General features: G+C 46.7%; 1 protein-coding gene across 1 annotated transcript; it reads right to left on the bottom strand.

The window, feature by feature from the left end:
* Positions 1 to 11,767: 11,767 nt before the first annotated feature.
* On the bottom strand, positions 11,768 to 14,237 carry LOC123065170 (uncharacterized). Its single transcript, XM_044488520.1, has 3 exons — positions 12,780 to 14,237; positions 12,568 to 12,625; positions 11,768 to 12,074 (listed from the first exon to the last, which is right to left on the bottom strand). The coding sequence occupies exons 1-2, from the start codon at positions 14,087 to 14,089 to the stop codon at positions 12,604 to 12,606; spliced, it is 1,332 nt and encodes a 443-aa protein (XP_044344455.1). The 5' UTR covers positions 14,090 to 14,237; the 3' UTR covers positions 11,768 to 12,074; positions 12,568 to 12,603.
* Between the last annotated feature and the right edge of the window lie 259 nt (positions 14,238 to 14,496).

Below are 14,496 nucleotides of genomic sequence, written 5' to 3'. Positions count from 1 at the left end.
GGAATTTATTTTGCAGAGCCGGACACTATCCTGGTGTTCATGATCTTCTCTGGATTATTCAAGGGAAGAACCCGCCTTGCAATGCCGAACATTATGCGCGCCGGACTTATCGTCATTGAAGCCTGGTTCAGGGGCTACTGAGGGAGTCCTGGACTAGGGGGTGTCCGGACAGCCGGACTATCATCGTCCGCCGGACTCCAAGACTACGAAGATACAAGATTGAAGACTCCGTCCCGTGTCTGGATGGGACTTTCCTTGGCGTGAAAGGCAAGCTTGGTGATACGGATATGTAGATCTCCTACCATTGTAACCGACTCTGTGTAACCCTAGCCTCCTCCGGTGTCTATATAAACCGGAGGGGTTTAGTCCATAGGACAACACACATTACAACAATCATACCATAGGCTAGCTTTAGGGTTTAGCCTCCTTGATCTCGTGGTAGATCCACTCTTGTACTACCCATATCATCAATATTAATCAAGCAGGACGTAGGGTTTTACCTCCATCGAGAGGGCCCGAACCTGGGTAAAACATCGTGTCCCTTGTCTCCTGTTACCATCCGCCTAGATGCACAGTTCGGGACCCCCTACCCGAGATCCGCCGGTTTTGACACCGACAACAAGCGAGGTCTAAGCTTGGGGGAGTTGATACGTCCATTTTGCGTCATGCTTTCATGTCAATATTTATTGCATTATGGGCTGTTATTACACATTATGTCTCAATACTTATGGCTATTCTCTCTTATTTTAGAAGGTTTACCATGAAGAGGGGAATGCCAGCAGCTGGAATTCTGGCTGGAAAAGGAGCAAATATTGGAAACCTATTCTGCACAGCTCCAAAAATCCTGAAACTCCACGGAAGTTATTTTTGGAATTAATAAGAATTATTGAGCGAAGAAAACACCAGAGGGGGCCCACACCCTGGCCAGGAGGGTGGGGGCGCGCCCACCCCTACTGGGCGCGCCCCCTGTCTCCTGGGCCCCCTGGTGGCCCTCCGGTGCCCATCTTCTGCAATATGAAGGCTTTTACCCTGGAAAAAATCATAAGCAAGCTTACGGGACGAAACTCCGCTGCCACGAGGTGGAACCTTGGCGAAACCAATCTAGGGCTCCGGCGGAGCTGTTCTACCTGGGAAACTTCCCTCCGGGAGGGGGAAATCATCACCATCATCATCACCAATGATCCTCTCATCGGGAGGGGGTCAATCTCCATCAACATCTTCACCAACACCATCTCCTCTCAAAACCCTAGTTCATCTCTTGTATCCAATCTTGTATCAAAACCACAAATTGGTACTTGTGGGTTGCTAGTAGTGTTGATTACTCCTTGTAGTTGATGCTAATTGGTTTACTTGGTGGAAGATCATATGTTCAGATCCTTAATGCACATTAATACTCCTCTGATTTTGAACATGAATATGCTTTGTGATTAGTTACGTTTGTTCCTGAGGACATGGGTGAAGTCTTGTTATTAATAGTCATGTGAATTTGGTATTCATTCGATATTTTGATGAGATGTATGTTGTCTCTCTTCTAGTGGTGTTATGTGAACATCGACTACATGACACTTCACCATTATTTGGGCCTAGAGGAAGGCATTGGGAAGTAATAAGTAGATGATGGGTTGCTAGAGTGACAGAAGCTTAAACCCTAGTTTATGCGTTGCTTCGTAAGGGGCTGATTTTGATCCATATGTCTAATGTTGTGGTTAGGTTTACCTTAATACTTATTTTGTAGTTGCGGAAGCTTGCAATAGGGGTTAATCATAAGTGGGATTCTTGTCCAAGTAAGGGTAGTACTCAAGCACCGGTCCACCCACATATCAAATTATCAAAGTACCGAACGCGGATCATATGAGCGTGATGAAAACTAGCTTGACGATAATTCCCATGTGTCCTCGGGAGCGCTTTTCTCATTATAAGAAATTGTCCAGGCTTGTCCTTTGCTACAAAAAGGATTGGGCCACCTTGCTGCACTTTATTTACTTTCATTACTTGTTACCCGTTACAAATTATCTTATCACAAAACTATTTGTTACCTATAATTTCAGTGCTTGCAGAGAAAACCTTACTGAAAACCGCTTGTCATTTCCTTCTGCTCCTCGTTGGGTTCGACACTCTTATCAAAAGGACTATGATAGATCCCCTATACTTGTGGGTCATCATGCTCCAGCTGTTCGCCCTGCTCCTTCGCCAAACCCGCATCCATCATATGTGATGAGACCTGTGGATTATCCGAAGGAACTTGCCAAGCGCCGCAAAAGTGTTGAAAATCATGCACAAAAGGCAGCAAAGAAAAGGACGCAGGAGGAAGAAAACCTTCATCTAATGAAGGATGATCTAGCGCAGCGCAAAGCTGAAGGCCGAACCAAAAAGGTTCATGATCCTAATGTGTCTTCTTCCTCGCGCAAACCCACTTCGAGGAAAATGAACAAAAGTTGTCGCACCAAAGAAGAAGACAGCTCCGATCAAGATGATCTTCCAATGACACACGAGGAAGTTGAAGTTCAGCTCAGTGAGCAAGTTAATATCGCTACTTCCACCGTTCTGCCAGATCTTCGAGCTCCTCCAATCAAAATTCTCCTCAAGAAGACACGCAAGACTCCTCCTACCACAGTCATGATGAAACAGCATGTGGAGATTCCTCCTATTTGTCCTGTTAAGCCAGGTGAAAAAATTCCTGATACTGATCTCACTACAACACCAGCCGAGCATGTTGCTCCTTCAACCTCTGCTGCTGCTGACACTATTCCTCCCTCAAAGGATATTCCTGACCCAGGTATGCATGCCTTCAACATCAATTTTATCATGGAGCAACTGGACCATTTCATTGAGAATCCCTTCGATGGTCAAATGGATGACCTGCCAATTCCCTCGGATGTCAAAGCCCAAGCTTCCAACATTATTAAAGAATAGCACAGTGACTCTATTGAAATCTTCTATATCAACTCTCAGCTTGAAAGCTTGTCAAATAACCTAAAGGATGCCACTTCAAAATTTGTGATCAAAGAGCTTGAAGACTCTGTTATTGATTCCAACAAATCATTATCAATTCTGCATAGTAGACGATTGCAGCTTCATGCTCATCTTGAAAATTTGGTTCAAAAGAGTTGTCTTGATCATCAGGCTCGAGTCATTGGTTATGATACCCTAGTCAAGGGTCACATTGGTCAGACTGCTCAGAAGAAGCAAAAGATTCAGAAGAGAGCCGCCAACAAAAATTTGTCGGCCCCTAAACCATGTTCTCCTGCTGCATCACCAATGGAGAGCTATCCTCCTAGTGTTCATCAAGAACCCATTGCAAATCCTTCGTCGGTTGCTTCTCCAAGGCCAACTAAATCGGTGCCTCAAGCTCCACCTGAAATTCCTCGCCCTCAGGATCAAATGCCTGTATCTGAAGAAGGAGAAATTCCTCCATCTGCTCCTATCAATCCGGAAATTCCCTCAGTTGAGCTATCTGAGCCTACTGTTAACCCCAGCGTCGAGCAAGTTGTTGGTTAACCCGAACAACAACCAGAGCAATCACACTCCCAAGAACCCATTGCTTCTCCTGCCTGGGTTGCAACTCCCACCAGGGCTACTACTTCACCTGCTCTAGCTCCACCAAGAGATGCAACTCCACCTGCTCCAAGTCCTTCACCCCCTGCTGAACCCATTCCTGAGAAATCCATCGCCAGACAGGATGTTGCTGATCCTTCTGCAGGAAAATTAGTTTCTGCTTGCCAATCACCAACTGTGGTGTATGGCAATGAATATCTCACTGTCGAAGAAGAACTAAAGCTCCCTTATCCTCGTGAATGCATTCCCATTTCCTCCATGCTAGTGCAATAGGCCCAATTTTCAATCAGAACACGCACCCCAAGTTCTCCCAAGTCAGTCCCTATGAAGGTCCTCAAACTTCTGAATCTCCTCGCTTCTGGACGAGAGAACAAGCCATTTATTATACTCGTGTACTCTATGAGAGCAAGAAAATTTTCCCTCATGAGTGTGAATATTCCTGCCATGAGAAGTCTGGACTATTTTCGCCCGCTCCTGTAAGTTCTAGATGATGCTTTGCTTACAAGATTTTTTTGCCTTCGAGCATCCTTGGAATCAAAAGTAATTCTCCAGTTCTATGCTACTTTGTACATCTCAGGAGACGAATGAGACACTTCTACTTGGACCATGGAATGGATGACCGAAGGAAAGAGAATCAAATGCTCTGCCACTAATTTTGTATGACATTTCCGTTTCCCTCGGTATGAGCATGGCGAGCATGAAATCCGTGTGCACAACATTGACGCTATATCCGATGAAGATTTTAAGTGAACCATGAATCCCGAGAAAATTAAGGATTACGATGGACCTCTTCTGCCAGAGCACTTGACATTTGAGAACCAGATTATATACCACCTGCTCACCTACACTATTTGTCCTCTGGCTGTCATGAATTCTGATGGCACTATCTCTGATGTTCTTCGGAGCACTATTTATGCAATCTCGTAGAGATTTTTCTTTGCTGTCAAAGATTTATTTCTGCGTATACTGAAGGATTAAGCCCAACACCCTCGATGTCTCAAAGTATTTGCTCCTTGGATCCAAACCGTGATTGATCATTCCTTGAAGACCACTTATCTGGCTAAGGAGTCACACAAAAGCTTCATCCCTCCAGTTCGAGACACAATTCAGGCCGTTGAAGATTTCTCTTCGGGCAAAGAAACTGAGTCTGGTCCCTCCAGTTATCATCATACCTTTGATGGACTATGTTTACCTCAGTGAGACACAATTATGTCTTCTGTTCAACGACCTCCGCAATTGGAAGTTAGTCTTCGGACGCAACAACTCCTTCTGCATCATATTGCTGAGGATAGACAAGAGAAAGAATTTATGGCTTCTCAATTAAACGAAATCGACAATTGCACTCGTCTTGTGCACTTGATCATAGATGAGAACAAGAAGAGGCTGTGGAAGTTGCTTCGAAAGTTTTTCTCCAAACAGCAACTCAGTACTGCAAAACTTTTCGAGCCTTATGATTATCTTGACAAAGAGTTCATTGCCGAGTATTTTAAGGATTGCATGTTCTCTTCATCCTCGTGCGCCGCTTGCTGACACTTTCAGAATCAAGCTCGGGAGAATCCTTGATGAATCTGAAGCCACTTCACCACCTAAAAAGCCTATCGCCGATAAAATTCTGACACCTATTCTTCCTAGTGAAAATGCAGCTCAACCTTTGTCTTTAGCACAGCCCCAAGCTCAAGCCTCCGAAAAGAAATCTCCAGCTAATGCTCAAGCGCCCGAAGCCAATGTCGATCCAGAGAGCTCTGAAGAAAATGATTCCTCTGACAGTTCTTCTGGAGATCCCTCAGACTGATTCCTACACACACACAAAAATTACACTTCTGTGACGATACATGTTTGTCACAATAGGTCGTGTTTTTTGTCATGCATGTACATCCATGACGATTTTATGACAGAATCAAGATAGTCATACATGTGCTGTCGTAGAAGTGTTCCATGACATTACCAAAATTATCATCACGAAAGTGTCCACTTCCATGACGATAAATGGCACGTCATTGAAATGCTTTCGTCAAGGATAACCGACACGTGGAATCCACCACAACGGGTCACCGTTAAGCTATCAGGTTCCGGTTTGGATCCGATAACCCGTTAACAACCTAGACCAATGGGAATTTTCCACGTGTAAAATCATCATTGGCTGGAGGAAACACGTGTTTGCTCCGCGGTGGGCCAGATGTCGTCCGTCCAATGGAGGAGACATGCCTATGATACGTCAACACGTGGCAGGGCCCAACAGAGGCCCATATAGGTTAAAAGGACGGCCCAGTCAAAGGCCCGTAGTACTTACTCAGGTACTAGTGGGCCAGAACAATAACGGCCTATTTAAACATGGCCCATTTGCGGCACGAAGCCAGATCTAGCATGTTAATTGTTGGCTGGATATTTGGGCCCAATTAAGGCCCAGTGACTTTTGGCCTGTTAGAGGCCCGATGTAGACATGGGCCCATTTCAGCCCGGTGTGTCTTTAGGCCTGGGAATGGCCCGTGCTACCCATGGGCCATATATGGTCCAACGTGACATCCAGCCCACTAACTGCCCGTGATAAAGGTGGCAACAGTTCAGCCCAACGTGACTTTGGGCCTGTTAAAGGCATGTCGTATAATTCGGCCCGTTGATGCATGTACTAAGCTTTCGTCCTCTTAAAGGCCCATGATATTAGTGGGCAAACTAAGGCCCAAGATATTTTTCGGCCTGGTAACGACCCGTCATATAACTGGGCCAAAAAGGCCAGGTCTACATTTCAGCCTACTGAAGGCCGTCGACGACTAGTGAAAATTGAGGCCTAACATGCACTTCGTCCTGCTAAAGGCCCATGGTTTCTTCTGGGCCGTAACAGGCCAGCAGAATATTCGAGCCTGTTAATGGCCCAAAGCTACATGGGCCCAACTAAGCGATGGGTCCACTAAAGGCCCAACTAAAATTTGGGCCGAATATTGGCCAGAGTAAGTTGTGGGCCTGGCACAAAGTGTGAAGACCCCAATGGCCTTTCGGGCCCAAGAAAGTTGCAGGCTGGCCCAATTGTGGCCCGCTAAAAACCAGGCATGTTAGAGACAAATGTTTTGGCCCGGTCGACTACATCAGATTTTTGCGAATGATGGCAATAACTAGTAGGAATTAAGAACAAACCTACTCTATATAATAAAGAAATTATGGCATAGTAACTTAGAATAAACCTACACTATACAATAAAGGATTTATGGTATATTACATCCACTGGGCATCGAAGTTCGCCATTGCCAAGGATCCCAGGTTTCACAAGAGAACCAAGCACATCAAGTGTCGGTTCAACTCCATTTGTAATTATGTTAAGGATGGAGACATAGAACTTTGCAAAGTACATACAGATCTGAATGTAGCAGACCCATTGACTAAACCTCTTCCACGGGCAAAACATGATCAGCACCAGGACTCCATGTGTGTTAGATTCATTACAATGTAAACTAGATTATTGACTCTAGTGCAAGTGGGAGGTTGTTGGAAATATTCCCTAGAGGCAATAATAGAATGGTTATTATCATATTTCCTTGTTCATGATAAAGGTTTATTATTCATGCTGGAATTGTATTGATCAGAAACTTAAATACATGTCCCTAGTGAGCCTCCACTAGACAAGCTCGTTGATCAAAGATGGTTAAGGTTTCCTATCCATAGACATGAGTTGTCATTTGATAACAGGATCATATCATTAGGAGAATGATGTGATGGACAAGACCCAACTGTAAGCTTAGCTCCAGATCGTTTAGTTTATTTGCTACAATTTTCTTCATGTCAAGTATCTGTTCCTTAGACCATGAGATCATGCAACTCCCTGACACCGGAGGAATACTTAGTGTGTATCCAAACGTCACTTCATAACTGGGTGATCATAAAGGAGCTCTACAGGTATCTCCAAAGGTGTTTATTGGGCTGGCATGAATCGAGACTGGGATTTATCACTCCGTATGACAGAGAGATATGTTTGATTGTAACCGAATGTTGTTCGAAGGCCCGAATGAGATCTCAGACGTCACTCGGAGTTATTGAATGGTCCGGAGGTAAAGATTTATATATGGAAAGTTGTTGTCGGGATTCCGGGAAAAAGTCTGGTTTTTTGGGTATTGTACCGGGAAGCCACCGGAAGGTTCCGGAGGGTTCTAGAGGGGTCCGGAAGTCCCCGAAGGTTCCACCACATCCCATATAGTAGCATGGGCTGTAAGGGGGCGCCCTAGCCTTAATGGGCCAAGGTCACGAGCCCCTACAAGGCCCATGCGCATGGGGAAGGGGAGACCTTAAGGGGGAGGGCCTCCACTTGGCTTGGAGGGCACTCCTCCCCCCTTGCCCCCCCCCCCTCCCCCCCGCGCGCTCCTTGGAGGATGTGTTAGGGCTGGTGCCCCCTCCCCTTGGACCCTATATAATGTGAGGAGGTGGGAGGGCAGCCATACCCTTCACCTGGTGCAGCCCCTCCCTCTCTCCACTACCATCTTCTCCCGTCTCGGCTTAGTGAAGCCCTGTCGGATCACCACCACCACCATTAACACCACGCCGTCGTGTTGGTTGTGATCCCATCGACTTCTCCACCTCTCGCTTGCTGGATCAAGAAGGAGGAGACGTAATCGAGCCGCACGTGTGCTAAATTCGGAGGTGTCGTCCATTCTGTACTTCATTGGTTGGATCAATCGTGAAGAGTACGACTACATCAACCGCGTTGATAAATGCTTCCGCTTAGCGATATACAAGGGTATGTAGATGCTCTCCCCCTCTCGTAACTACGCATCTCCATGGATAGATCTTGCTTGTGCATAAATTTTTTTTGTTTTCCATGCAACGTTACCCAACATCTTATTCAATCCCTGTCTTCCTGCTCTAGTCGCCCAAACCACTGCCGGCGGGACTACCTACTCCCTCCTCCCTTGGCTGGCTGTGTGCCGCGCAGGCCTGATGGCCCCACCCTATTCCCGTCGCTTGCCGCAACATCCGTCTACTCGCGGACACCTCCTGTTATTCTCCGGCGACGGCAGCCTCACACCCAGGGTTGCTCACACTGCAGCCGAGCTAGTAAACCCTCGTATTCCCCTCGGCATTGGTATCCACTGCCGAGTCTTCCCCTGCTTTAGGTCGTTCCCTCCCTAGGCCTCGTCGTTGTCCACCGCCTTGGTGCTCTCGGCACGGCGTCGTCAACGTGGTCAAGAAATGACAACCATCGGAAGACGACTATAGCTGGATAGGTTGACAGCTGGGACCCGCATGGTCCATGGTCGCACGCAAGGAAGTGCCTCCTTATTAAGCGAAAAAATGTTTCTCCCCCTGACAGCTAGGACCCACCAGCTAAATCTTCGCACACAAGGAATTTCCTCCTCATTACGCTGGAAAAAATGTTTCCTCCCGTTGACATTTGTGACCCACCAGCTACATCTTCGCACGCGCAAAAAATATTCCTCTCGCTATCAGTTGGGACCCACCAGCTACATCTTCACACGCAAGGAAGTACCTCCTTATTGTGCAAAAAAAATATTTCATCCCCTAACAGCTGGGACCCACCAACTATATCTTGGCACATAAAAAATGTCTCCACATTACTCTTGATCAGGAGGGATGTGGCGTAGCGCAAAATGGAACTCCACAGGGTACTGTTCATCCACCGTCGACCTCCACCATCCTCCACGGGATACTATTCATCCACCATCGACCTCCTCCAGCCTCGACAGGGTATTGTGGGACGAAGACCCACACTTCGATTGCTGGTAGGCCAAAGTTAATCACTTTGGTCACCGGCCCATCCACAACCCCTCTTCGGCCCGACCGGCAACTCTTCGGCCCCCTGGTAACCGAAGACCCCTCTTCGGCCCCCTGGTAACCGAAGACCCCTCTTCGGTCGTAGTTTACCGAAGAGTCCCTCTTCGGATTCAGCGAGGCCGACGGGGTCATAGTTTTGAAAAATTTCAGTTATGTCATATAGTTTCCCAATTGGTTATAAAAACATCATATTTAAAAAAACGCTGAGAGCGCCACCACCTCCTCTGAAGATTTTCCGTCAACAAGTGATCTGGTCAACCCCCTACCGGAGTTCCCTTGGTTCGTTTTCTTCATCGAAGTCATCATCCTCGCAGGACTTATCCCCCACTTCCCTTCTACAACGCCATGGCTGCCCTAGTCGAGCAATCAAAAACAACTTCCTGATGGGAGGGAACCACAGTCGCTTCACTTCCATCCACGTAGAAACTCTAACCCTAGTCGTCCGCCTTCCGATCGCCTCTTGTATTCTTGAGGGTTTCCCGTGGTGGACCCGCGCATGCATGTTTGTATTTTTATGCCTTGCGTGTTTTCTTGAGCTGGTTATTAGTCCATAGAGTTTCGGTTGACATCTACCACAACCAGTGTTAGATTTCTTTCTCATGCACTCTATTTTTGGGGCATGCTTCGCGCTAGCCGGCGGATCTTTTAAAAAGATCCATCACCTCACGAGCCGTCTGATTGCGTGACGCGAGCCTTCAGTTTCTCTTCTCTAATTTCCTGCAATAATACTCTTGTTGTGAAACCTCCTCTTCTCAAATTTCCTGCAACACGACCTTTGTTGTGAATCCTCCACTTCTCTAATTTCCTGCAACAAGTCCCCTATTGCAAGACCTATTCTTCTCTAATTTTCTGCAACAAGACCCTTTTTCCAAAAATTGCAAACACACCTCCCGCCATGTCTAATTTTCTGTAATAAGACCTTGTTGCAAACATTGCAACAACATCTCCGGCCGCATCGCGCAATAAAACAGTCATCTTTCATTGCCACCGTTCCACAACAACATTGTTGACGAAAAACTTGGAGTGGACATGGACGTATGGCGTGATATGTGGCTGCTACTAGCGCTGGTGGTGCCAGGACGACGGTGAGATTGATGGCACTTCACGCCGGTGTGACGGATCTCATTGGATCCGGACATTGGGAGGCGTTTGGAGGCGGAGATCCAGCATGGATGCGCTCGTGACAACGACCTACAAGCGGCGGCGCTTGGAGACGATGACCTATAGGCTGCGGCGCTCGGCGATGATGACCTACAAGCGGCAGTGACGCTCTGTGATGACGACCTACAGGAGGCGGCGCCTATAGGACAGCGACGCTCGGCAACGACGACCTACAAACAAGGGCGCCCGACTTGGCTGTTGGTCCTGAGTGTTCAATCTACGACATACCATTTGTTTTGGTCGAGCCAACTGAAACAAGTTGCAAATACTGTACTAGGATAGAGATAGCTTCCAAGTCGTTCGATCCAAATCAAATCCGACGGCCATGGAGGAGGTCGACGCTCGCACAACCATCTGCCAGTTGAGCGATACTATTTCCCTAAAGTAATAACATTTGCTAAATAAATAGAGGCGGACGCTACGCATCGGTCGGATGATAATCCTAAAAGATTGACCGTCGGGGCACCGCTCGATGGAGTCACGGACAACCGTCCGGTCCTTCCCCATGAACCGCTGAGCATTTGCAACAAGCCTTGCACTCGACACTTTCCAACACGAGCCTTATTGCAATCCCCTGAATTGATTTCTTTTCTGCGTGAGCCGATGAGCCTCACATTGCGCTCAACGCTTTGCAACATGAGCCTTGATGCAATCCACCAAGAAAGTTTTTTTCGTCTTTTTTACATGACAGTCCTCCGATTGTTAGCTATTTGCAACATGGCTCGTGTTGCCCTCGGGATTTCGCCTTCATCGGTCTGCAACATAGTTTGTGTTGCACTCGTGCGTATTGCAACAAAGGCGATTCTCACTTTATTCCCAGCGTAGCTTTGAGCTCTTTGTTCTGAATTAGAGTGGTGACAGCAATCATTCTGCTTCGCTCTCTTCCAGTTTAGTGTGCAATCATGTTCGTTTTGTTCCTTTGTTATTTCTGGTTGCACAGTGAGAGAGAGAAAAAATCTTCAATCCTGGCCGTATATTTGGCACAATGTTTACCTTTTTACCTTCATTCCTATCCATAATGAAAGTAAACCAAGTATACGAACGATCCATTATATGAAACTAAACAAAATATGTTAGCACAAAGTGCAACACTATTACGTAGCCAAAAGGATGCATATATGCAAGAAACTGATGAAGTGGGGGACACCAAAAGCAGGTATTCCATTCTGTCTATTTTGAACCATTCAGTAATATAGCAATGAATCAGCAAGAGCTAAAGGTGACCACGTGTATACAAGAGATCCTATTGTTACCATGGTAATCCTATACTGGTCAATTTCAGAAATAACGATCGCATACTTCAGCTAACTTTTAATAGTCTTTTGCAAGCAGCCAAGGCTGTCCAAAGGCAAACAATAAAAGAAATGACGCAAATTTAGAGGACGGACGATAGTACATTAATACATTATATTAGATTAGAATCCTCACAGACATCAAGATAACGGTGAGCTACATAAGTTGCGTATGAGTAGTCTCTCCCAAAGCTTCATCCTTGCAATTATTGTAGTTGCACCTGAACTGTAGTAGACAGTAAGCTATCCAGTATGATGAAGTTGGCAGACGTCATTCCATATCCTTGCTCTCTTGCAATACATAAATAAAATACACTACATTAAGGGTCTTGTTGGAGAAAAAGGCTGCTCTCCGCGTAATTGAAATACCAACAAAATTAAAACGATGAACAGCAAAAACTATTAAACACTAACTGGTAGTGATTCGGAAAATATGCCAGTTACTTTAAATATTGCTACTGGGATCTTGAAACAGTCTAATTGTTGGCATTATCTTCTGTTTGTTAACAAAGAAACATCCTTCTTTGCAAACTGACCAGTACAAAACAACGCTAATTGCGATTGACTTGTGCTGTTTCCAGTTCTATCTAGGAGTGTTTTTCCTAAATTAGGAAGACAGTTCTCTCTATTCTCATGGTAATGATATATTTTGTCACATAGCATTTTTTTAATAGTATTGTTACCATGGTATATACAAGAAATTAAGCAAATAGTATTGCTACCAAGGTAATCCTATACTGGTCAATTTCAGAAATAATGATCTCTCCCAAGGCTTCATCCTTACCATTATTGTAGTTGAACTTGATCTGCAGACCGTGAGTCATTCCATATCCTCGTTTCTTCTGCAGTACATAAATACAATACAATACATTAATTTCTGGTTAGAGGAAGAGGCTGCTCTCCAAGTAATTGAAATACCAACAAGACTAACATGATTAGCGGCAAAAAAACTATCAAGTACTAAGTGGTATAGAGGCTATAGATAGAAGCTAGCACCTGGAGAGACGAAGGAACCTAGAGAATTCACAGGGGAGGAAGGACGTGGGAGCGCCAGACTTTCTTCTGGTGAAGTCAGCATCATCGGTTTTAAGGCCGTCCTTCCCATTGATGTATTGGGAAATTGACTCCACAGTCCTGGTGCTCATATCAATGCTAACCACCCACATCTTCCTGATGACGTATTTGAATTCGCTGATGAGAAAGTGCACTACATATGGCCTGTCGACATTTACTTGAGGAAACATGAGGATTGTGTGTGGAAGGTGCGGATTGGAAGACCAGAGCTCAGCCGAAGTGATCTTGTACTCTAATTCCCACACCATGCTACCTAATGTGAGAGTGTGGCAAGTGATGGTGAAGCCTGACCCAGATTTGAGTTCTCCATGACCAATGCCATCATGACGAGTGACATTCACAAACTTGAGCACACCGTCGTCATCGATGGCGGACACACCCCGGTATAACCAGCTGGATGGCTTGATTTGATTGTGAGTGTGAGCAGAAGGGAACTCATCAAGGGGGAACGCGAGGAAAGATACGGTAGGGATGGGGTCTCCGAAGACGTCACAGATGAGGATGCCTCGGTGGTAGTCGATCCAGCAAAGCGAGCGGTTGAAGGGAACGACGGTGTCGGTGTCCCAGCAACAGAGGTGCCAAGGATCATTGACATTGTCGATGCCAAGGATTGGTAGACGCATGGAGTTCCAAGTGCCGCCAAGTACGGGGCCAGCTGATGTGGAGGAGCGTAGCAAACAGATGTCAGCATAGACCTTAGAGTGGATGTCCTTAAAAACGAGGAGCTCTGCCACCGCAAACTCTTGCTCGTCTTCGCCTCGGCACAAGAGGCCCATGGATTTGACCGTCAGTAGGCGCTGCTTCCCTTCCTGGAGGGGAGGACCACGAGGTAGGTTGTCACCCGTGCGGGTATAATCCGTGTACGGCTCGGTACAAGGTTGGAGAGCTTTGAGCGAGGAAGGGTCGTAGGCGTTGTAGACAAGGAAGTCCTGCACCAGCCCTAGTGCAGGGGTATTGGTGGCGATACGAAGCAGGAGGAGATGGCGGTGGGTCGCCATGATGGCTAAGGGAATATGCTTCCTCGGATCTGGAAAACGTGGCAACTGGGCGTAGAGGCGGGAGGGAAGCGGGGGCTCGGCGAGGCAGAAGGCGATGCGGAAGGGAGCGTTCCAGGAGGTCGTGCCGGACGCCCGGATGGGTGCCTTGGTGTTGTCCGGAAAAGACCCCTCGTCGTCCCTGCGGAAGACGAAACGCTCCAGCATCAGCCAGTTTGGGAAGGCGGCGACAGCCATGGCGACCTTGAAACAGATCGGAAAATTAGGGCTGGTCTCTGTGAGGACAAATCCGGGTTATATGTAAGGTTAGCTGCCTTGCCGACCAAGGAGGCGGCGGCAAGAGGCGTTCGGGACTCGGAAGCAGAGCGATCCGGCGGCTTCCAGGTTCCAGAGACCAAAACCGATTGGGTTACTGCACGCTTTTTTGTAGTATAATATATGAGGGAGGAGACGATAAGCAGTTTGGGCCATTGTGCCTTTTAGATGAGACGGCTGCTAAGATGGGCCGGGATTCTTGCTGCATCCTCCTCCATGGGGCCTCCAGGCCTACATTTTAGCTGAATAAGTTATGTTGCACTGGTTTTGCCTAATTTTATCGTTTCCTTTTTTTCAGTTACCGACTTTCCCTTTCATATAGGGCCTTG

This window comes from Triticum aestivum, chromosome 3B (assembly GCF_018294505.1).
Source record: "Triticum aestivum cultivar Chinese Spring chromosome 3B, IWGSC CS RefSeq v2.1, whole genome shotgun sequence".
In the NCBI taxonomy this organism is placed as follows: Eukaryota; Viridiplantae; Streptophyta; class Magnoliopsida; order Poales; family Poaceae; genus Triticum; species Triticum aestivum.
Note: the sequence above shows the minus strand (reverse complement) of the source record. Positions and strands in the feature narration are given on the sequence as shown.

Coding starts and splice junctions, on each gene's coding strand:
- LOC123065170 (XM_044488520.1), bottom strand. CDS start 14,089: ATGGCTGTCGCCGCCTTCCCAAACTGGCTGATGCTGGAGCGTTTCGTC. Junction 12,626..12,779: donor AGGTTCCTTCGTCTCTCCAG/GTGCTAGCTTCT, acceptor TATGTACTGCAG/AAGAAACGAGGATATGGAAT.